Source organism: Bufo gargarizans, chromosome 2 (genome assembly GCF_014858855.1).
Source record: "Bufo gargarizans isolate SCDJY-AF-19 chromosome 2, ASM1485885v1, whole genome shotgun sequence".
Lineage (NCBI taxonomy): Eukaryota > Metazoa > Chordata > Amphibia > Anura > Bufonidae > Bufo > Bufo gargarizans.
Genome location: NC_058081.1, coordinates 23,573,692 through 23,595,933, shown reverse-complemented (window position 1 = coordinate 23,595,933; position 22,242 = coordinate 23,573,692). Strand labels below are relative to the sequence as shown.

Below are 22,242 nucleotides of genomic sequence, written 5' to 3'. Positions count from 1 at the left end.
GCCAGAAAAGAATAACGCTAGTGTGAAAGTACTCTTACAGGGCGGGACAAGCAATGTGAAAGGCAGAGCGGCCTGGGCACCTACGAGCCCTCATTTGCATATGGGTTGAACATCATTTCAGCTGGTGAAAGTCACAACAGAAGAACAAAGGTACCACTGGCACTTGTGCTACAGTGCCATGTAAGCAGTGTGCAACATCCAATTTTGGCAACAGACTCCCTTTAATGTTGAAAGTGCAGGTTAGAACAGTGGCCAGTTGGGCGCTTTCAATCCCATTCAATTAGTGGGGTGAAAACGAGGATGTTAGAGACAGGTACAAAAAGTATTTTGCTTGGTATTCAGGGTCATACTACCATTTCTAGTCCTTACCATAGAAAGGTCACTGTTAATGAACCTGAACACATCAACTGTGAATCTAAGCTTATTCGCTTCAGGTCTTGGAGAAACAAAGGCTGAAGAGGATTCTCCTAGCATCCCATCGATCAAGCACCTGTAGGAGATATTTCAGTGAAGATGCCCTTGAATTAACAGAAAAAAAATAAAAAATATATATAAAATATAAAAACTAACAAGGAACTCACCCATTATAAGCAATGATGTCATAGTGAGGATTAGAGGTCTCATCTGGAGCAAGGGTGGCAACACAGCTATCAACAAACAGCATCATCGGGACATGGTTATTTATGTCCACAAAGGCCTCTATGTAGAAGATCTCACCAAGCTGGTAGACCAGTGATTGACGAGGAGCACTCCAGTCCTCTACAGACAAAATAAGGCTATTAGTACAAGACAAGAGACTACGCACCCCTCCTCTACTGGAAGAAGTCTTACCAGTCATGAGAGTCAAGGAGAAAGACAACCTTTCTTCTGAGCTCACTGTGGTGCTGTAGGGAGCCCATGTTGGCTTGATGGCATTGCTGCTTACATTGCCAAATCTGGAAGAGTAGAGAAATTAAAAGATAAACTGTACATGATTGCAAGTAAATGGCAGCTTTCCATAATCATCCCATGTGTCCACAGGTGGCATCGCGGTTTAGCCCTATTCACTATAGAGCTGAGCCAACAGACAGGAGGGGTGATTTTTGGTAGTAAGCAGCCATGGTTGTAATAGAGGACAAGCCCTTTGAGAGGTTGACTGGAACTTGAAAGTATCTTGTCAACCATATGGTAAATTAGCGAAGCGGACACTTAAGGCATTGAGGCCTTAGGGGTGTTGCAGCGCTTTTAACTGACGTTACGATACCCTGACCAGTCCTGCTCTACTTACAGCAAAGAGTTTGATGGTCACCGACCTATTTTTTGCCTCGAGTCCTCCAGCCAGGTCCTACTCAGACCTTTATGGCATACTACTATCTTCCATTAGGAATCAGAGGAACAGTTAAATGGTCTCCAGAATTACTACATGGAGAGTGAAAGTAGTTGGTAAAACAGACATGCCAGGAGAGGAGACAGCTCAAAGCCTTTCACTAGTATTGACAGAGGAAGAGGGGAATGTTTGTCAAGATCCCTTTCAGAGTCATGAACCTTGAAGAGGAGCAGAATGATTAATGCAATAATTAGGATGGGGCTACATGGACAGTACAGCTGCTATACTCATTACATGGCCAAAGATCACAGTACTGATGCTACAAAACATTGCTTCATAATGCAAGTGGAATCAAGCTGTGACTGTCCCAGTCAGATCCAGCAAGACGGGACTGTCTTATGGCTGGTTGGGGCAATCAATCTTAACCACCATCTAATGCAACTTGGAAGTCCTGGAAGACATTTCACCACTGAGAGACTCTAGAAGACACAGCTATAGAGCCCACTATTGGTACAGACTTACCGTGGGTAGTAACACCAGATGGGAACCACTGCAGGATTGGACCTGATGATGGGCACATTGGGGGAGGTGGTGGGGTTGTAAGACAAGTTGATCTTGTAGATAAGTATATCTGAAGTCATCTTAAGGAGATAAAGAGCCACAATAAGGTTAGTCTCCATTCAAAGCGCACACAAAAAAAAAAAAATCCTAAATGCTCAACCAAATCAGAGGGAAAATTTTGTAAGAACTGGCCACCCTATAAGAGAAACTTAAGTACACTGCAAGGCCAGAAATGGACAACTGGTTAGATTGTGTTATGAAAGTCCATGATTGCGTCAGAAGATCATGACACCATAGTATGCCAGCTAAAACTAGCCAACGTTCCTGGGCACAAGCTGTAGAAAGGGTTAATGTACCTCAAAGAAACCAGATCTATGTCCACAACAAGAGATGAGCGAATTTCAGGTTATGAAATTTGTCCATGCTTTATATACTGGTAAAAGGTGAATTTTGTTATGGATTCCGTTACCATAGCACAATTCTATGACAGAATGCCTTTAGAGACATTCCATCATAATAGAAGTCTTTGGCCTGCAAAAAGGATCCGTTCCGTTTCAGTTATGCAGGAGACAACCCCCCTGCATAACAGGAACTGATCAGTTTTGCAACCCTTAGACTTCTATTATGACGGAATGCCTCTAAAAGCATTTAGTTATGCATTCAGTCATAGAATTAGGGTCTGTGGTAGTAGAATCCATAAAGCAATTCAACTTTTACCAGTAAAAGCATAAAGAAATTTCAAAATATGAAATTTGCACATCTCTATCCAGAACCATTTCAATATAGTGAAAAGGACCTATAGGGTTTTCATGATAAACACAGTAATTGTTGCCCAGTGCATATTTGTCTATTATTAGGGACCTTTAGTCCTCCACCAACTTACCTCTAGGTTGCTGCCACATTCTTGAAGAGCAATTTGAAAGACTACAGTACTACCTGAAGTCTGAGATCCAGTTGTGCAGGTCCCTAGGAGCAGGTCTGAAGGATTCACCAGCCTACCATTACCATAGAAGTCTCTCTCTACAGTCACCACCATACTGTCCTCAGCACACTGCACACGGACAGGGGACGATGGGTTTAGCATAATCGGTGGGGGCTGTGTAAGCTGTCGGGACTGAAAACCTACTCCAGGATACATGCGACCCCATCCAGACACAGCACCAGAACCTCTCAGAGACCCAATTCCAGAAACTGGAGACAAAAGATCTCCCCTAGGAGAACCTACTGCAGATACAGTTCTAGAAGATCCCCATCCAGGCTGATAATTCCTCCACCGAGTGTCTGGCTGGCGCCGATGTCTAACCAAGGAACTGCTAAAGTCTGACCCATAGATGAGAACCACAAGCAGCCAACTCCACCTAATCCCAAACAACATCTTGACTACAGGAGAAGTCACACCAGGAAGGGGTGGAGGGAGGAGAGCTTTATACCTCACCCATCACATGGTCATCACTTCACCTGACCCTTCATTATACTCAGCTGGACATCATCCACACCTGATGAGGATATGGCAATGCAGAGTCCAGTGGTGGAGTTCATAAGGGATTTGTGTTAATTTCTTGGGTGTATTTATTCCTTAGGGCTCATGCACACGGCCGTTGTAGTTTTTCATTCCGTTTTTCACGGATCCGTTGTTCAGTATCTAAGGTTTTTTTTTCTCTGATTTAACTCCTCTTCTGTTCCGTTATTCCACAAAACATATCTGTATGGTTTCCGTATATGATCATTTTTTTGCGGATCGGAAACGGAAACAGTAACTTATTAATCACCAAACACATGAGCAATATGGGCTGGGCATAGCATTTCTACAGTATGGATCCGCGAAATACGCGTGAGATACGGATGTGTTCCGTGTGCGTTCCATATTTTTTGCGGACCTAGTGACTTGAGTGGGGCCTCGGACCGTGATTTGCGGACAATAATAGGACATGCACTAATTTTGCAGAACGGAAATACGGAAAAAGAATGCACACAAAGTACCTTCCGTTGTTTAATTGTGAATGGTTCCGCATACGGTTTTTAAAAAAAATTGAACTGAGGCGGAAACAAAATACGCTCGTTTACATGAATCCTTAGGGTGAGTTTACATCGGAGCGCTGTCCGCATCTTTTGCAGCCCCATTGAAGTGAATGGGTCCGCGCACGAGCCGCAAATACTGTGCATGAGGCCGAAGAGAGAGAGAAAAAAAGACAGATCCTGTTGCATCAGTTTTAGGCTACATGCACACGAATGTTGTTTGTTTCCGTGTCCGTTCCGTTTTTTTTGCCCCGCAAAAAAAATAGAACATGTCCTATTCTTTTCTGTTTTAGGCATTGTTATAAATTGCAGACCACAAAACACATACGGTCGTGTGCATGTAGCCTTAGGCCTCTTTCACAGGACCGCATGGCTTTTTCAGTGTTTTGCGGTCCGTTTTTTACGGATCCGTTGTTCCATTTTTTGTTTCCGTCATGTTTCTATTTCTGTTCTGTTTTTCCGTATGGCATATACAGTATACAGTATTTACATAGAAAAAAATGGGCTGGGCATAAAATTTCCGTATGTGTTCAGTTTTTTTTTTGCGGACCCATTTACTTGAAAGGAGCTACAGAACGTGATCTGCGGGCAATAATAGGACATGTTCTATCTTTCAACGGGATGTGTAGAGGGAAGGAGTTTCATGCAAATATATGTATATAAGTCTTTTAATATATACATATATATATATATATAGGCCCTGTATGGCCAGTATGGGCCCAGGTCTGTGGATACGCATATATATATATATATACATATACTGTAGATGTGTGTATGCCCCTTATATTGCACACATCTGTATATATATATATATATATATATATATGGGCTTATATTATAATTGGGGATGTCTATATATAGATTTATGTATGCCCCAGTTATTACATACATCTGTATATACGTATCTGCCATGGCTGTCCCCGAGATATGTTGTGAATATGTGTGTGTAAATATCTGTATATATCTGTATATGGATGTGGGCAGCACGGTGGCTCAGTGGTTAGCACTGGTGCCTTGCAGTGCTGGGGTCCTAGGTTCGAATCTGACCAAGGGCAACATCTGCATTGAGTTTGTATGTTCTCCCCGTGTTTGCGTGGGTGTCCTCCCACAGTCCAAAGACATACTGATAGATTGTGAGCCCCATTGGTTGGATGATAATGAGTTGGATGACAGTTGGATGATAATGAGTATATGGCCATAGTCTTTTGACTCGCCCTAAATTGAAGGGAGGGACAGGTTTACCTAATTTTTTGTCTTATTACAGGGCTGCAGTTTTGAACTGCGTCTTAGATCTTTTTCACAATCAGAATACTAAGATGTGGGTAGAAATCGAGCATGTTACGAATCCCCACCTTGCAACAGGCATATTTTGGCTGCCCCCTAACTCCCTATGCAACCTCCCGCATGGCCATTCTGATATGCTCCTCCCTACTTTAGCTTCATGGATAAAGTTTGCACCCAAACTAAATTTGGCTAAGATCCCAGGTCCCCTCTCAATGCTCACTGATCATCCAGATTTACCTGTGGGACTAAGGCAGGTACCCGCCTTTCGTACTAACCACACATCTACTGTCAGACTGAGAGACGTCTGTTCTTCTACTGGGATACGCCCTCTCGAGGACCTATCGCACATACTCCCACCATCCCCTGGAAGAAGATGGTTCCTCTATTTTCAGCTCAGGGGATTTGTTGGTTCTCTGATGCCTGGTTTGCAGTCTCACACGTCTCTAAAGGATTTTGAAAAGCTATGTGTCGCTCAGACGGCCCCTGGCCATGCTATTTCCTTACTTTATATAATGCTGAACACCGAGGTGGAGATTCCTACCCCAAACTCAAACTCAGGTTTATGCTTGATTGGGAGATGGAATTGGGTGATACATTTACTGGGGATCAATGGAAACGTTATTTGCTTCTTACGCATAAGATCTCTATATCGTGTAATTTACAAGAACTCAATTATAAAATACTTACCAGATGGTATCGGACTCCGGAGAAATTGCATCGGTTCTACCCCTCGGTTTCTGAACTATGTTGGAGATGCCATCGTGATAGGGGGACCATGACCCATATATGGTGGGGTTGTCCGAGGCTTCACCCACTGTGGATAGATGTCTTCAAGCTTTATAATTTTCTATTCCGGGCCTCCATAGCATTTTCCCCTTCCATCGCTCTGCTATCTATTTTCCCGGGTCGGATCTCGCATGTTAAAAAAGGTTCATTGAGGCTCTTTGTGCTGGCCATGAGGTAAATTATCCCACGCAATTGGAAGTCAACCGAGAGATTGAAAAGGATCACTTGGGCATCTGCACTGGATGCGCTGTTACACATGGAAGAGATGTGTGCCTCTGATCACAACAAGATTCTGGCGTTTCTTCGGAGTTGGGAGCCATGGTCCAGGTTTCGATCATCTGTTTCGTTCTCGGTTTGGGTGGCATCTGGGGTACTCCCTGATTCTTCTCCTTAATAGTACCTAGCTATTCTCTAGTTATGCCCTATGATTTCTCCCCCCCCTCCCTTCCTTTTGTGTGTCGTCCTGTCTCCCCCCCTTTTATGTCAAGTTTGTCTGGAATTATTGGCCTTTACATCATTTGTTTGAGGCCTTGTTAAGCCCTTCAGGGCCTCTGTTTCCGCTGACTTTTTGTCAGCTGATTGTTTGTTATACAGATACAGATACATGCGTATACCTTGTCCTAGATGCTGTACCGCTGTTTACGATTGCATGTCGCAATGTAACCTTGTGCGCGGTATGTATACTGCAATGTGTGATGTTCTTTTATGATTGTAAGAGATAATAATAATAAAATCCTTTTGAACCATAAAATAAAAATTAATAAATGTGCCCCATTATCCATATATATATACTTATATTAAATGTGTCCAGGTTTATATTGGGTATATATATATATGTATATGGATGTACCGCAAGCATCTATATAGATATATACATTTATGATGCAGCCAACATAATCCCCCATGTCGGGTGCCCCCCCTCTGGAATGCGGCTGCAGGAAGGGAGGCCAACAACTGGACAATTATGATCCTCTGTCCTTTGATCTCCGGCAAGGCGGGGGAAACAAAGAGCTCCCCATCCCCTGTGGCGCTTCACAGGTGGGAGATTTGACGTCATATCACCGCTCCGGCCCACCTGGCCTGGGCTGCAGGCTTGCGTGCGCATGCCTGCAGCGCGGGAAGACTGGACTTTAAATATCCATAATCCCCGCACCCCCCCAGATGAGAAAGCGCAGGTAGCGCTGTCCTGAGGGAAATTAACCCCACCAACCCCAAGCGAGGATAGTCCCCTGGGAGGAACGAGCAACCCCTGGAAGATGAACATTAGTGCCGATGCCGTGCGTGTCTGAAAAAAACAGATACGGCACCATTGACTTACATGATTTTTGGTGCCGGATCCGGCTTGCTCAGATTCCTCTGCCGCACACAAAAACGCTGCTTGCAGCAATGTTGTGTCCGGCATGGCAACGCAACAAACTGGAACAGAATGCATTGTGGCGCACTATGTTCCGGTTTGTTCAGTTTTGCCCTCATTGACAATGAATGGGGAGAAAACTGAAGCGTTGTGCTGCGTCTCAAAACCGGGCAGCACAACGCAGATGTGAAAGTAGCCTAAAACCCTCATCCCGTGGCAAGCGCTCATGAGCTAGGGACAGTGTTGTTGCATACAGTTTTAATGAACAATATTGGAGAGGGAGAGTGTAGGGAGAGAGCAGGGAGAGAGTAGGGAGAGAGCAGGGAGAGTGTAGGGAGAGCAGGGAGAGTGTAGGGAGAGTGCAGGGAGAGTGTAGGGAGAGCAGGGAGAGTGTAGGGAGACTGCAGGGAGAGTGCAGGGATGATGTATCACCGTGGGCATCACAGCGCAGTGCATTCATAGTTAATCCGTTCTGTTAGCAATACAGCTACTGTGCCTCAGAATTAAAGGGGTTCTGCAGTTTTTTTAAACTGATGATCTATCCTCTGGATAGATCATCAGCATCTGATCGGCGGGGGTCCGACACCCGGGACTCCTGACGATCAACTGTTTACAGAAGGCAGTGGCGCTGGCAGTAGCCTTCTCGCTGTTTACCACAGGCCCAGTGATGTCACGACTAGTAGTTAACTTGAATGGAGCGTAGCCGCGCCCAGGCCAGTGATACTAGTTGTGACGTCACTGGGCCTGCGGTAAACAGTGAGAAGGCCGCGGCACTACTGCCAGCGCCGCTGCCTTCTCAAACAGCTGATAGGCAGGGGTCCTGGTTGTCGAACCCCCACCGATCAGATGCTGATGATCTATCCAGAGGATAGAGCATCAGTTTAAAAAAACTGCAGAACCCCTTTAATACTGAGGCACAGTAACTGTATCGCTAACAGAAAAAAAAACAGAACCCCTTTAAAGGCAGGTGTAATATATTGCTGCGTGCATCACTGTGCAGTGCACCGGCATTCAGAGTTTATCCGTTCTGTTAGGGATACCGTTACTCTACCTCAGTATTGAAGGCAGGTGTATTATTCCACCATGTGCATCACTGTGCAGTGCACCGACATTGATAGTTAATCCGTTCCGTTAGCGATACAGTTGTTTTACACTATGGCCAACAGACAGTTGCCAGGGACCGCCAAAGGAATGGGCAGTGGCTGCCACTGTCTTCCTGCCGTCGTGTTTTCACCAACTATCCGGCTGTACTGGAATAATCTCAAGTTACAACAGATGCACACAGCCAGCAGTCGGTGGATTGCTCTGACACCACACTTAGTTGGCATAGCCCAGGAACTGCCCCTGTGCCCTCACCTGTGAGTATACACGTCGCCATTCTGGACAGCGTGCCTGAGGAGCCAGTTCATTCCGGCTCTGCCGCCCACTGAGACGATTGAGTGCTGTGGCTGGTGCCATCGTCATGATTAACCTCTTCCATGAGAGTTTCTTCTTGTGGGTTGTCGGGTATTTATTTTATATAAGATATGGAATCATAAAAATATGATTTCATATTTTATGAAAAATAAAAAAAAAATAAAAAATGAAAATTTAATTGGCGGACATATAAACGCCAGTTCTTTTATTGATGAGATCTAAAGTTAATTTGTGCAGCTAATGAAACAGGGTGCAATTAATTATACAAAATATAATTTATTATAAATACAAGCAGTACAAATGGCATACAAATGAATACAAAGATAATATCAAAATTGACCATAAGATGGTGCTCCACCGTTTACAGGCTGACTTAAGTACAATACAATACTACTTTTTCCTTTTATCAAATTATTACCGATTAATATACTGGTAATCAAAATATTATAATGCAACAAAAACAATAGAAATGAATCTGTGGAAAATCCCTTATGCTCAATCAGAGAATATGGCAGTAAGAGACACCTTATAAATACGCCCGTTGACCTAACTACGGATAATAAAATCCGATCAGAGATTCCACTCTGATAGCAATATTACAGAAATTCTAATGATGTGCACGTTCATTAAAATTTCCCATAAAATTAATGTTAACACTATTGACCCACTAATAATGGGGTCTCAACTGTATGCCAATTGGAGCGATTTATAATTACTGCAAATAAAATAGATTATACATTACCCCTTGCTTTGGGATAAAGAGCTTTTAGAAGGGACCCAGCTTTCCAAGATTCAGATCTATCCCGTCCTGTGGTATGATCCTGACGTGTGAAGTAATGCTGATGAATGAATTCCCAAGTGTTCTCCCTGAAGAAGTTCCAAGTGATGTTTGGCTCCAGTCCTCTTTGTCCCAAGTGATTTTTCAAGTCCTCTCTCTTTTTTTTTCCTGCATCTCAAAAACTGCAGTAGATATCCTCATCCTTATCTATGCCCATCCCCTCTTGGATTAGGGATTTCCAATTAGATAAGGTGGGTGTTACGTATGGTAATCATGGGGATGATGTCATTTAATTGGCATTCCTTCTGCCCATCTACCACTTGATGGCACTGTTGTATCATATAGCAATTTTAGAATTAACACATATATCTGGCTTTATTACACCTCTTAACCTTTGGTCTCTCCCAACTTAAATCATTTAGGAGGTATTCTTTCTGACACTTTAGGATCACTTTCCCAGACATCACGGATCCATTTTGACAGTTAACAGACCATCTTATTTATGGTCAGATAAGAGAACCATAAACTTCTAGCTTTTGCCATGGTTTGTATACACCTAATTGTCACAGCTATTTGAATAATGATGTTTGAAATACCATCAGCTCCTCTGAATAGACCCTTCTTAAGAGAAGAAAAACAACAACTTGCTATATCCCCTCAATGAGATACAATACAAAAAGATACATTAATAATGTTTGGTTATAATACATTAATATTGCATAGTATACGAATCATTAACAAGTTCAAACGCTAAATAAATGCACACAGGAATATATATATATGAATATATGAATAGATATCTATTCCACACCAGATGTGTTTTATGGACGTCTCTTATCAGATCATGCAACACCCATTGTTCCTCAGACTGATATGTTTAGAGAAACCAGTGTTTTTAAGCAATAACCTCTCATGACCCCGGTAGTTAAGACAGTTCATGTGAGACCCATTACAATCTCTAAGATACCACATCTGTTGGCAATAACTTTTAAAACAATATACATTGTATGCCAGTGACCATCATGATCTTCTCTGGCTTATTCCAACAGAGAGTTTGGCCTCTTAAAGGTAATGTGAATCTCCATTTTGGTTCTAATATTGTCAGACCTTAATGTGCAGATATAAATATGCCCGACAGGGTCCCCAACAACTACAGGGCGGACAGTAAGATATGTAGCTGTTCTTCTTCCTCCGTCACCCCCTGCTGCATGAGCACCTGTTCTAAAATAAATATGAGGGGATGAGGGACAACTGAAGCATGAACAGCATGAGCTGCCACTGCCTGACCTGGGAACAACACATGCTGAGGCAGTCTGATGCATGACAAAATCATTCACGGCTTTCTGCTGCTCGAGCATGTGCAATGCTGAGTTCCAGTGAGTTAGAACGTCGTGGATAAAGTGAGGTAGCTGCAGACTGTTCTATTGCTGCAAGTCCAGAAGAGCGTTCCTCACCACATGAGAATGTATGAAATACGAGGAAAGTCTCCTGGACATTGCCAGCACTTGCGGAAGCCAGTGAGAATCACAAGGAGTCTCCAACGTTCTCTGCCACATGAGAGTACCAGGCACTACGAAATGGTACAGCAGAGACTGCACTGCCAGCAACTTGGTCAGGTGGGGGGTCAGCTTGTAGACAAGTCAATTGCTGGCTGATAGATTTTTAATGGCCATACATTTCGTTATGGATGGTTCACGATGGTGTGGAGGACAAGAAGTCTTAGCTGGAGAAGAATGGATAATGACGACAAGGACACTGTATTGGTGGGGGATGCGGATTGGCTGCTGCAAAGAGCACCTGGAGAAGGACAGATTTCTGATTGGGAATCCTAGCCAGTAGTACTTGGATCATGCGGTGATGCCGCCTCATGTGCTGCAAGAGAGCTCTGATACCTATGTATGTTTGAGTGCCCACGGCTTATTTTAATCGTGCAGACCTTGCTCGCACATTTTGCGCCTGTGCCCACAGTGTTAGGGGCATCACCAGTTTCTGAGCTCACCACAATATTTGAGCAGATCTGTTCCTGCCAGTTCTTTGGGAGGTTTTGGCCCTACATTGCCTTCTCTTCCTCCATTCTGGCACCCAGATCCTGCCCAACACAATCCTCATCAGAGTTCTCTACCTCTCTGCAACTTTTATCGAACTGTGCTATGTCAGGGTGGGTTCCTTTTTTATGTTTCTGTAATCACTCTAGGAGACTAACATTCTCACAATTTTGTATTCAATATTACCATACCGCAAATAGCAGTACATTAATATGTGAATTGCAGATTTCTTATATTGGCCTTCCACCTACTGGCCAACATAAGAATTGCAGCTCTAATACGCTGGGTCTCTTGAGAGAATGCCAGCCTATTATAATTAATTACCAGCATCCTCAATCGCCGCATGGGGATGCCAGTATTCACCCAGAAGTGCGTGCTTCTGTGTTTTCACCTTTTAGATCCTGTGAACACACTTCATCACAACATCTAAAGGCTGCAATGACCCGCCAGCCATGGCACCATGTTTAAACATTGCTCCAGCGCCGCCGATAGCGAAAGGGCTAAAAGTCATATAGCACACTTGTGTTGCTATATTTTTTCACACAAAAAAAACCTCTGGTGTACTGTCCTCACAGAATTTGGACTAGTATTTCACATTATCACTGAGATTTAAAACGCTACCCTCTCTAGTTGTAAGACATACGTTGCACACGAGTATTGCTATTCCCCCCCCCCCCCAAAAAAAATAAATACGTAACTCTCTGGAGATGCCCTGAAACAGATTTCAGACTAGTATTTCATGTTTTCGCTAGGATTTAAAATGCTACCCTCTGAATTGTAAGACGCACGTTGCACATATATACAGTGATCCCTCAAGATACAATGGCCTCAGGATACAATATTTTCAACATACAGTGGTCTTTTCTGACCCATCGTAAGTTGAAACTGGACTCAACATACATTGCCTCAGACCTGTAGCGGACTAGGGCCAGCGTCTGGGGGTATCTCTTACCCTTTAAGAGGTTTTTACGATATATGTCCCTCTGATAGGGAAAATTGTAGTGACGCCAGTTGCAGTTAAACAACGAGGACATGGAGTCCCCTTTAGGTATAGTGGTGTTGGTATCTAGGTGTAGGATTGCCAGAGCGGTTTAAGGGTTGCCTGCAATCTCCCTGAAGGTGTTAGATGCACATGTCACAGTGCTCCTACCTGGATATACTTGGATCCCAGACGTGGTTGTCCACAGCAGTGATAAAAGGGGTAATTAACTTGGATGATGACAAAATAATTAAGTCCAGACTTTTATTACCATTGAACACAGCTTTACTTTGCAAAAACTTGTATCAAGGAACAATCTTCCAAACTTTATCTTGGTCACCAGCAGGTTTTGGCAGGCAAACAGTCTCAGCCCTGCTACGTCGGCTGGATTAAATAGAAACATTTCCTCTTCTGCTGGAACTTAGATTTGTGTAGTCTGACTCTCACTGTAATCCTAGGAAAACTTCTTCCTGGCTTCAAGCTTACTTAGCTTGGCTTTAGGCAATGGAATCCCAGGAGGGAACGTGCAACCATTTAAAACTCACAATCAGGGCCTGTGCAGCAGGGACCAGGCCTGCTGCTTCCCCTAGCAGGGGGTAAGCTAGACACACAACCTCTCCCCAAGGAGGGGAAGGCTAGACTCCTGCAGGCTTGTCCAGAAAGGACTAGGGCCTGCTGCTTTCCCTAGCAGGGGGTAAGCTAGACTCGCTCACTCACTAAACCCCTTCCTCTCTAGAGAAGGCTGGAATAGAATTAGAAGGTTCCTCTCCAGGGAAACTAGCTCTGCCGCCATCTGCTGGTAACCAGGTACATTACATGTAAACACAACATTTGCAAGGCACTCGATATACACATTTTATGCAGGACATGATAAATATGCAAGATGACATTGGATGAACCTTATAAGATAGTGGGGGTGTGCAAAGAGAAGTAATGCCACTCTGGGATATTACAGATCCCACCAATCAAGGCCATTTATCTGGTAAAATATCGGTATTAGTTGCTGGTTATCAGCTATTCCTGACTGCTATATGTAAGCACATGTTTCATCTGTCTTCGTTATCTGCTTATTTTTCTTAAATCTTAATTTTCTCTTATCTTGGATGACATTTTAAGAAGAAGAAAATCCCTTTATTGTTTGTCCCTCATTAGGAAAACAGCAGCAATCACATTCATAACAGGAGCAAAAATAAGAGTAATTAGAAATTAAAGAGTAAAATACAAGAAAAATATTACCCAGAATTTACTTAAAAAATTCACTACTGGGTTTCTGGAAACAGTGGTGGTTATAAATCCAAACCGCTGCTGGGAGTAAGGACCTCCGATAATGTTCCTTCGTGCACCCAGGATGCAGCACTGAAGGAGCTCTCCAGCTCCACAACAGCTTCGTGCAGGGCCGTCTTTAATATTGATTGGACCCTGGGCAAAAATGTACTTGGGCCCCCTGGATCCCGCCTTCCCACACCTTAGCAGGCAATCACGCCCTCCACCACAACACGCACACAAGAAATCCACACATCTGGTAGAGTACAGTGAATGACTGTAAATACTTCCAGTTCTGAAGACTCCAGCAGCTCAGGATCAGTGCTCTGGGCAGCTGGGCTCAGGCTGGAAGTGGGCACCGCTCTGCAGGAAGGAGACCAGGGCTCGGCTCACCCTAGTGTTACAGTGCACCCCAGCACCCCACAGTATGCAGTATAGCACCCTACACTATACAGTACCCCACAGTATATAGTAGTGCAGTATAGCAGCCGACAGTATACAGCACCCCACAGTATACAACACCTCACAGTATACAGTAGAGCAGTATAGCACCTCACCGTATACAGCACCCCAAACTATACACGATACAGCACCCCACACTATACAGCCCCCCACACTATACAGTACAGCAGTATAGCACTCCACACTATGCAGCAACCACAGTATACAGTATACAGCCCCCCCACAGTATACAGTACAGCAGTATAACACTCCAGGCCCCCCCACAGTATACAGGCCCCCCACACAGTATACAGCCCCCCCCCCACACAGTATACAACCCGCTCCCCACACAGTATACAGCCCCCACAGTATACAGAACCCCACTATACAGTAGTTTAGAGTATATTAGCATTAGCATAACAGCCCCTGTCACCTTTTCCTGATGTAATCTTCACAAAAAAAGCTCCACAGTTAAGGCAAACTTCTCCTGCAACACTCAAGAACCTGTGATGACCTCATAGCCATGTGACCAGTAATATTGCTAGGTTACTGGTCACACGGTGATGATGTCATTAAGGTCCTAGATCACAGCTCTCACAGACACAGTACACTGGCTGGAGTGCTGGCAGGCATGGCATGGCAGCTCCCCCTGTGTAGCTGACAGCCTGACACCGGGGGCAGTGGCTAGCAGGGCTCAAGAGGCAACTGCCCCTTTTGCCCCTTGGTAAAGACAGCCCTGACTAGCGCAAGTGGGGGAGGGTTGTTATTACTGGCACAGGGGGGGCTGTTGTTACTGGCACAGGGGGGGGGCTGTTATTGCTGGCACATGGGGGGCTGTTATTATTACTGGCACATGATTGGGGGCACTACAGGGGCATCTACTGAGGCCACAAAGAAGGGGTATTTGGAGCACTATGGGGGAATTTACTGGGGGCACTATATAGGGGTATTTGTACTGGCACATTATGGGGGCACTATGGGGACATTAGCTCAACTGGGGGCATTACAAGGGGGTATTTTTTGCACTGTCACATTATAAGGAGAATTATTTCTACTGGGAGAGCATTATGGTGGGCTCCCCCATGGTATGACCCGCTAGTAGCAGCACCAGCCTCTCTCTGCTCTGTTATCCCTCTGCCCCTTCTTCAAATCCTTATTATGAAATCTCTCTCATTAGGATAAAACACATCAGCTCCGTCGAGCCCCCGGCCAAAGTGTGGAAGTGGCGTCCAAGATCCTCAAGGGCCAAGTAATTGTAAGTTTTCATGTGAAATATATTTATGTTATACACATATAGCCTACACTGTGCCCCACAATATACAGTATACCGCTACACTTTGTAGTCTGTTCTATAAGCACCATTGTTTTGTGGCGGCGGACAGAAAATAATTTGAAAGTGCCCCTCCCGAGACCAGGCTCTGGATCCGCCCAGGGCCGTCTTTACCAAGGGGCAAAAGGGGCAGCTGCCCCAGGCCCAGTTGCTCCTGGGGGGCCCAAGGCAGCTGCCTCTTGAGCCCTGCTAGCTACTGTCCCGGGTGTCAAGCTGTCTGTGTACTTTAACGTTGTGATCTAGGACCTTAGATGACATCATCACCATGTGACCAGTAACCTACCAATTACTGGTCACATGGCTATGATGTCATCACAGGTCCTAGCAGGAGTGTTGCAGAAGTTAACTGTGGAGCTTCTTTGTGTGAAGATTACATCAGAAAAAGGTGACAGGGGCTGTTATGTTAATATACAGTAAACTACTGTATAATGGGGTGCTGTATATTGTGTGGGGGCCTGTATACTGTGCAGGGCTGTATATTGTGTGGGACTGTATACTGTGTGGTGGGCTGTATACTGTGTGGGGGACTTATACTGTGTGGTGGGCTGTATACTGTGTGGGGGGGGTTGTATACTGTGTGGGGGCCTGTATACTGTGGGGGGGACCTAAATAGTGTGGGGGGCTGTATATTGTGGAGTGCTATACTGCTGTACTGTATACTGTGGGGGTCTGTATATTGTGGGTGCGGTATAGTGTGGAGTGATATACTGCTGTACTGTATAGTGTGGGGGGCTGTATCGTGTATAGTTTGGGGTGCTGTATACAGTGAGGTGTTGTATACTGTGGGGTGCTGTATACTGTGGGCTGCTATACTGCTCTACTATATACTGTGGGGTACTGTATAGTGTTGGGTGCTATACTGCATACTGTGTGATGCTGTATACTATAGGGTGCTATACTGCATACTGTGGGGTGCTGGGGTGCACTGTAACACTAGGGTGAGCCGAGCCCTGGTCTCCTTCCTGCAGAGCGGTGCCCACTTCCAGCCTGAGCCCAGCTGCCCAGAGCACTGATCCTGAGCCGCTGGAGTCTTCAGAACTGGAAGTATTTACAGTCATTCACTGTACTCTACCAGATGTGTGGATTTCTTGTGTGCGTGTTGTGGTGGAGGGCGTGATTGCCTGCTAAGGTGTGGGAAGGCAGGATCCAGGGGGCCCAAGTACATTTTTTCCCAGGGTCCAATCAATATTAAAGACGGCCCTGGATCCGCCACTGCCTCAACCAACATCTGGCTGGAGTTCCCTGCAACAGAGAGTGCCCCGGAGGATCTCGTCCTGTCTTCCCATCCACTGCACTGCTGACTCAGGGAGGCATCTGCTAACCGTGAGTACAAACGACTTACACCCATCGGACCACCGTGAGCCTCACGTGTTTTCCCTTACGTCCTAACCAGCAGCACAAGTGGGGAGTTTTCCCCTGTGAAACTGGTAGGACAGGTGGAATTTTTATTGATTAGAATTGCTACCAAGACAATTAACCCACCCCCCTATAAAGGGACGCCCACCCTTAAACCAGTGCTTTTCTTATCTGTCCTGTGAACTGAGGACTGAGGACAGGTTCAGGCGCTGCCTGTTACCTTATTGATTCGTTTGCTGCCAAACTGTACAACATCAAATACTCTGCATATCCATCCTGGGTGGACCTCACGATTTTCCTTCTATTTTGCCTTCAGTGTCTAGTGGGTCCCAAAGGCAGGACCTACCCAGGGGAGAGCTTGGGCCCCAAGCACAGCTATGTCTGGGGGCCCTATTCTGTTTGCTATTCCTGGCAGCAGTCCCATATGTCCACAACTACATCTGCGTCAAATACAATTGTAAATTTTAGCCTCTAGGGGGAAAAAAATAATGCATTTAAAAAATTGCGCACCCACCTCCATGCCAAATTCCCAGTACAACTCCTTCGATCCTACTACTAAAAGCATATTAGAGTCGGACATTACATACAGCATCATACCTCTTACATCCAGTGATGTAGATGTTCTCTTTACTCCTGTTCTCCACTCAGACCAGATCTTCCTTCTGGTTCCCAAGGGTGTTATCCTGCTGCTATCCCCAATGCCCCCAATTTAGTATGCTGCAGGAAGTGCTCCTCTTTATATAAAAGAGGGGGCACTATAAAGTTAAAACTGATGTAAGACACTACTAAGTGGGCACTGCTGGGACCTCAACAGTGCCCACTATATTTATAACACCCCTCCAGTATGGTTGGCCCCAGGAATGCTGCATTTATTTATACTGCCCCTTCCAAGTGCCAAAATGGAAATTGCTTGCCTCACTCCCCATTCATGTTGCCATCTGCAATGGTCAGCCTGCACCAGCATGCACATCAAGTTAGTGCACTGCCTAAGAACGGGCACATCAGGTTATGCTGACCGCATGTCCTATTGTACCAACTCCTAGGATTCAGGTCTAGTGGCCTGAGGCCTAAGATAGTGACTAGCAGATATTAAGCCCCATGTCCTGCTGAAAGATTTGCACTGTCCAACTGTCAAGGGGTTCCTAGCAATTGTGTGGGTCTTAAGACCACCACTGGGCCTAAATTAAGAACGCAGTCCAGCCGAGAACAACACAGCATGCCACCCTCTTCATTGACTGGTATGGGATCTCCAAAAACAGCTGAGCCAGCAGTTTTATCAGAATTCCCATATCAGTCAATGGAAAAGTATGCACTTCAAGGCAGTTTCTCTATTTGGAATTTTACAAAATAGAGGGGGGGGGGGGGTAATTTCCAGAATATACAGGGAGTGCAGAATTATTAGGCAAGTTGTATTTTTGAGGATTAATTTTATTATTGAACAACAACCATGTTCTCAATGAACCCAAAAAACTCATTAATATCAAAGCTGAATATTTTTGGAAGTAGTTTTTAGTTTGTTTTTAGTTTTAGCTATTTTAGGGGGATATCTGTGTGTGCAGGTGACTATTACTGTGCATAATTATTAGGCAACTTAAAAAACAAATATATACCCATTTCAATTATTTATTTTTACCAGTGAAACCAATATAACATCTCAACATTCACAAATATACATTTCTGACATTCAAAAACAAAACAAAAACAAATCAGTGACCAATATAGCCACCTTTCTTTGCAAGGACACTCAAAAGCCTGCCATCCATGGATTCTGTCAGTGTTTTGATCTGTTCACCATCAACATTGCGTGCAGCAGCAACCACAGCCTCCCAGACACTGTTCAGAGAGGTGTACTGTTTTCCCTCCTTGTAAATCTCACATTTGATGATGGACCACAGGTTCTCAATGGGGTTCAGATCAGGTGAACAAGGAGGCCATGTCATTAGATTTTCTTCTTTTATACCCTTTCTTGCCAGCCACGTTGTGGAGTACTTGGACACGTGTGATGGAGCATTGTCCTGCATGAAAATCATGTTTTTCTTGAAGGATGCAGACTTCTTCCTGTACCACTGCTTGAAGAAGGTGTCTTCCAGAAACTGGCAGTAGGACTGGGAGTTGAGCTTGACTCCATCCTCAACCCAAAAAGGCCCCACAAGCTCATCTTTGATACCAGCCCAAACCAGTACTCCACCTCCACCTTGCTGGCGTCTGAGTCGGACTGGAGCTCTCTGCCCTTTACCAATCCAGCTATCTGGCCCATCAAGACTCACTCTCATTTCATCAGTCCATAAAACCTTAGAAAAATCAGTCTTGAGATATTTCTTGGCCCAGTCTTGACGTTTCAGCTTGTGTGTCTTGTTCAGTGGTGGTCGTCTTTCAGCCTTTCTTACCTTGGCCATGTCTCTGAGTATTGCACACCTTGTGCTTTTGGGCACTCCAGTGATGTTGCAGCTCTGAAATATGGCCAAACTGGTGGCAAGTGGCATCTTGGCAGCTGCACGCTTGACTTTTCTCAGTTCATGGGCAGTTATTTTGCGCCTTGGTTTTTCCACACGCTTCTTGCGACCCTGTTGACTATTTTGAATGAAACGCTTGATTGTTCGATGATCACGCTTCAGAAGCTTTGCAATTTTAAGAGTGCTGCATCCCTCTGCAAGATATCTCACTATTTTTGACTTTTCTGAGCCTGTCAAGTCCTTCTTTTGACCCATTTTGCCAAAGGAAAGGAAGTTGCCTAATAATTATGCACACCTGATATAGGGTGTTGATGTCATTAGACCACACCCCTTCTCATTACAGAGATGCACATCACCTAATATGCTTAATTGGTAGTAGGCTTTCGAGCCTATACAGCTTGGAGTAAGACAACATGCATAAAGAGGATGATGTGGTCAATATACTCATTTGCCTAATAATTCTGCACGTAGTGTAGATCCTCTGGGTTATTAGTAGCTCCAGAACATAAGGCTTAGGCATCAAGCACAACTATTTTTTAAATGCATCTGTATAATGATTAGCAACCCCATTCACATCTCTGCATCATGCAAACCTGCTTTTATGATCTTATCAATAGTGATGAGCGGGAGGTGCCATATTAGATTTCGCAAATATTCGGCGAAATAGAATATTTGTCATTATTCTATCTTGAATATGCAAATTATTTCAGTATTGCGATTTTCTTTAAACTGTAAAAGGCAACTTTCATATTGGTTGGCTATGGCTAATGTGTATTTTCCGAATATTCTAAAATACGAAGTAATAGCAATATAGCGAATATTTGTAAAACACATAATTTAGCTAATATAGTGCTATAATCCTTTTTTTATAGTCAAATTGTTTTGTCTCTTCTGAACATAATTTTTGGAAAAAATGTACACTTAAAAAAATAGTACAGCACTATATTTGCTAAATTACAGTCTATATGTGTATATTACGAATATTCGCTATATCTTAAATTTTTTGAATATGACATTCTAAAAAAAGAAGTTATAGCAATATATTAGTTATTTAGAATATTTGTATTTTTTTTTTTCAATCTGTACTGTTATTCCACTTCGGCATACTGCTCCCCGACAAGCGTCCCAGTCACCATGGGAACGCCTGTGGGTTAGAATATACCATTGGATCTCAGTTTTTACGATCTCAGGGAAAACTCAGATCCGATCGTATATTCTAACCCACAGACGTTCCCATGGTGACGTGGACGCTTGTCAGGGAGGTATATGCTTAAATAACTTACAACATGCTGCTGTCAGGTGTCTTGGTTTATTTTCAGTGTTGTCCCTGTCTGGTAGGGGCCCATTCCTGAGAACAAATTCTTGCTGCACACTTCGAACATGCTGCTGGCTGTCATGCCGAGTTAGGCAGAGCTATGTGTAGCCCTTATACTGGACCCTTACCATCTACCTGGTGCTGATGCTGAAGTCTGTCCTGACGACTTAAGTGTGGGCCTTATACTCCACCGTTACCAATACTTGCCGTTGTAGGTCCTGACTGCCGAGTAATGTGTGGGCCGTATACTACAGTGTTACCATGTACCTACTGCTGTCTGTCCTGATCAAGCTGAGTTTGACCCTGGAATAAAGTGGCCTTACAACTAACTTATAAAATTACACCGTAACATTACATTATAAAAAAACAAAAACACGCGTTAGCAAACTGAAAAATTGTATTTATAACAAATATAATAACAAAACACGCCTCTAGGGCAACTTTTGGAGCTCCGATAATAGCTCGTCCATTTCTTTAAATCTGAGAAGGTACTTTTTATTTCAATTTCCCTCTCTTTCTTATTGACGCATCATTTTCAATTCAAGCATGTCTTTACTGTATTCTGTTTTCAGATCTTTAAAGTGCTTTCTGCACTTGTTCACCACTGAAAAAAAACAAAATAATTTATTTCAATTACGGTTACTTACAAGACAATTAGTGCATTGTGTGTAGTATGTGTTTAAACACTGCATTTACATCCAAATACAATAACTAGATATTTACGTTAATTATATTTTGGTTTTCTTAGTGATAGTTAGAATAGAGTATAATGTTATTTATTTGATTAGTTAACATTTTAAGGTAGTTTACAGAGTATGTTGCATTTTTTTAATTTTCCTATTATTTTCCTATTACACTAGTTTGTTGTCCCCTCATTGTTGCCACTTTTAACCACTTCACGGCCGGCCATTAAGAGTAGGCCTCAGCGGGACATGTCTTGATGCAGAGGGACAGTCTATTACAGACCAACAGACACCCTGCCGCCAGGCATAAATGTTTGTGAACCGAGGTGCAAATGCAACTCCGCTAAACAGGCAGCCATGTTAACTAAGGGCTACTATTTTTTCAGATTCATTACACATGTGCAATACAGCTCCGGAGATGCAGGGGGGAAAGGAAATCGTTGGATGCTTGTGAATATGTCATGTATACCAAATTATAGTAATGTGTGCACAAATTTACCCTCCCGGTGGGGGGGGGGGGGGGGCGGAATCAGGTGGCTGGGAAGGTCCGGCCGCCTCCTCAGTCGCCTGTGTTTTGCCAACATCTGTGGGTGAAGTGGCTTCCACATTTTCTACCTCCTCCATTGGCACCACTGTTTTTTGTTTTTTTTGTGGTGGCGGACCGAGGGAACAGGTTTACCTGTAATAACGACACAGGGTTAAGAATTAACACAAAAAACTCATAAATCATAACAAAGGTAAAGATCAAGAAATTCCTATATGGTGGAATCTGCATGGGATTACGAATTATACCAATCGTGGATTTACCTTAACAAAAAAAAAAAGTTACAGATGGGTAAAACTAGTCTAGGTTACAAGGTAGGATTAAAGTTTTTC

General features: G+C 43.9%; 1 protein-coding gene across 1 annotated transcript; it reads right to left on the bottom strand.

Moving 5' to 3' along the window:
* Window positions 1-112: 112 nt before the first annotated feature.
* On the bottom strand, window positions 113-3,242 carry LOC122925525 (zona pellucida sperm-binding protein 3-like). The gene is made up of 6 exons (XM_044276882.1): window positions 2,751-3,242; window positions 1,829-1,947; window positions 832-935; window positions 582-759; window positions 370-490; window positions 113-121 (listed from the first exon to the last, which is right to left on the bottom strand). The coding sequence occupies exons 1-6, from the start codon at window positions 3,240-3,242 to the stop codon at window positions 113-115; spliced, it is 1,023 nt and encodes a 340-aa protein (XP_044132817.1).
* Between the last annotated feature and the right edge of the window lie 19,000 nt (window positions 3,243-22,242).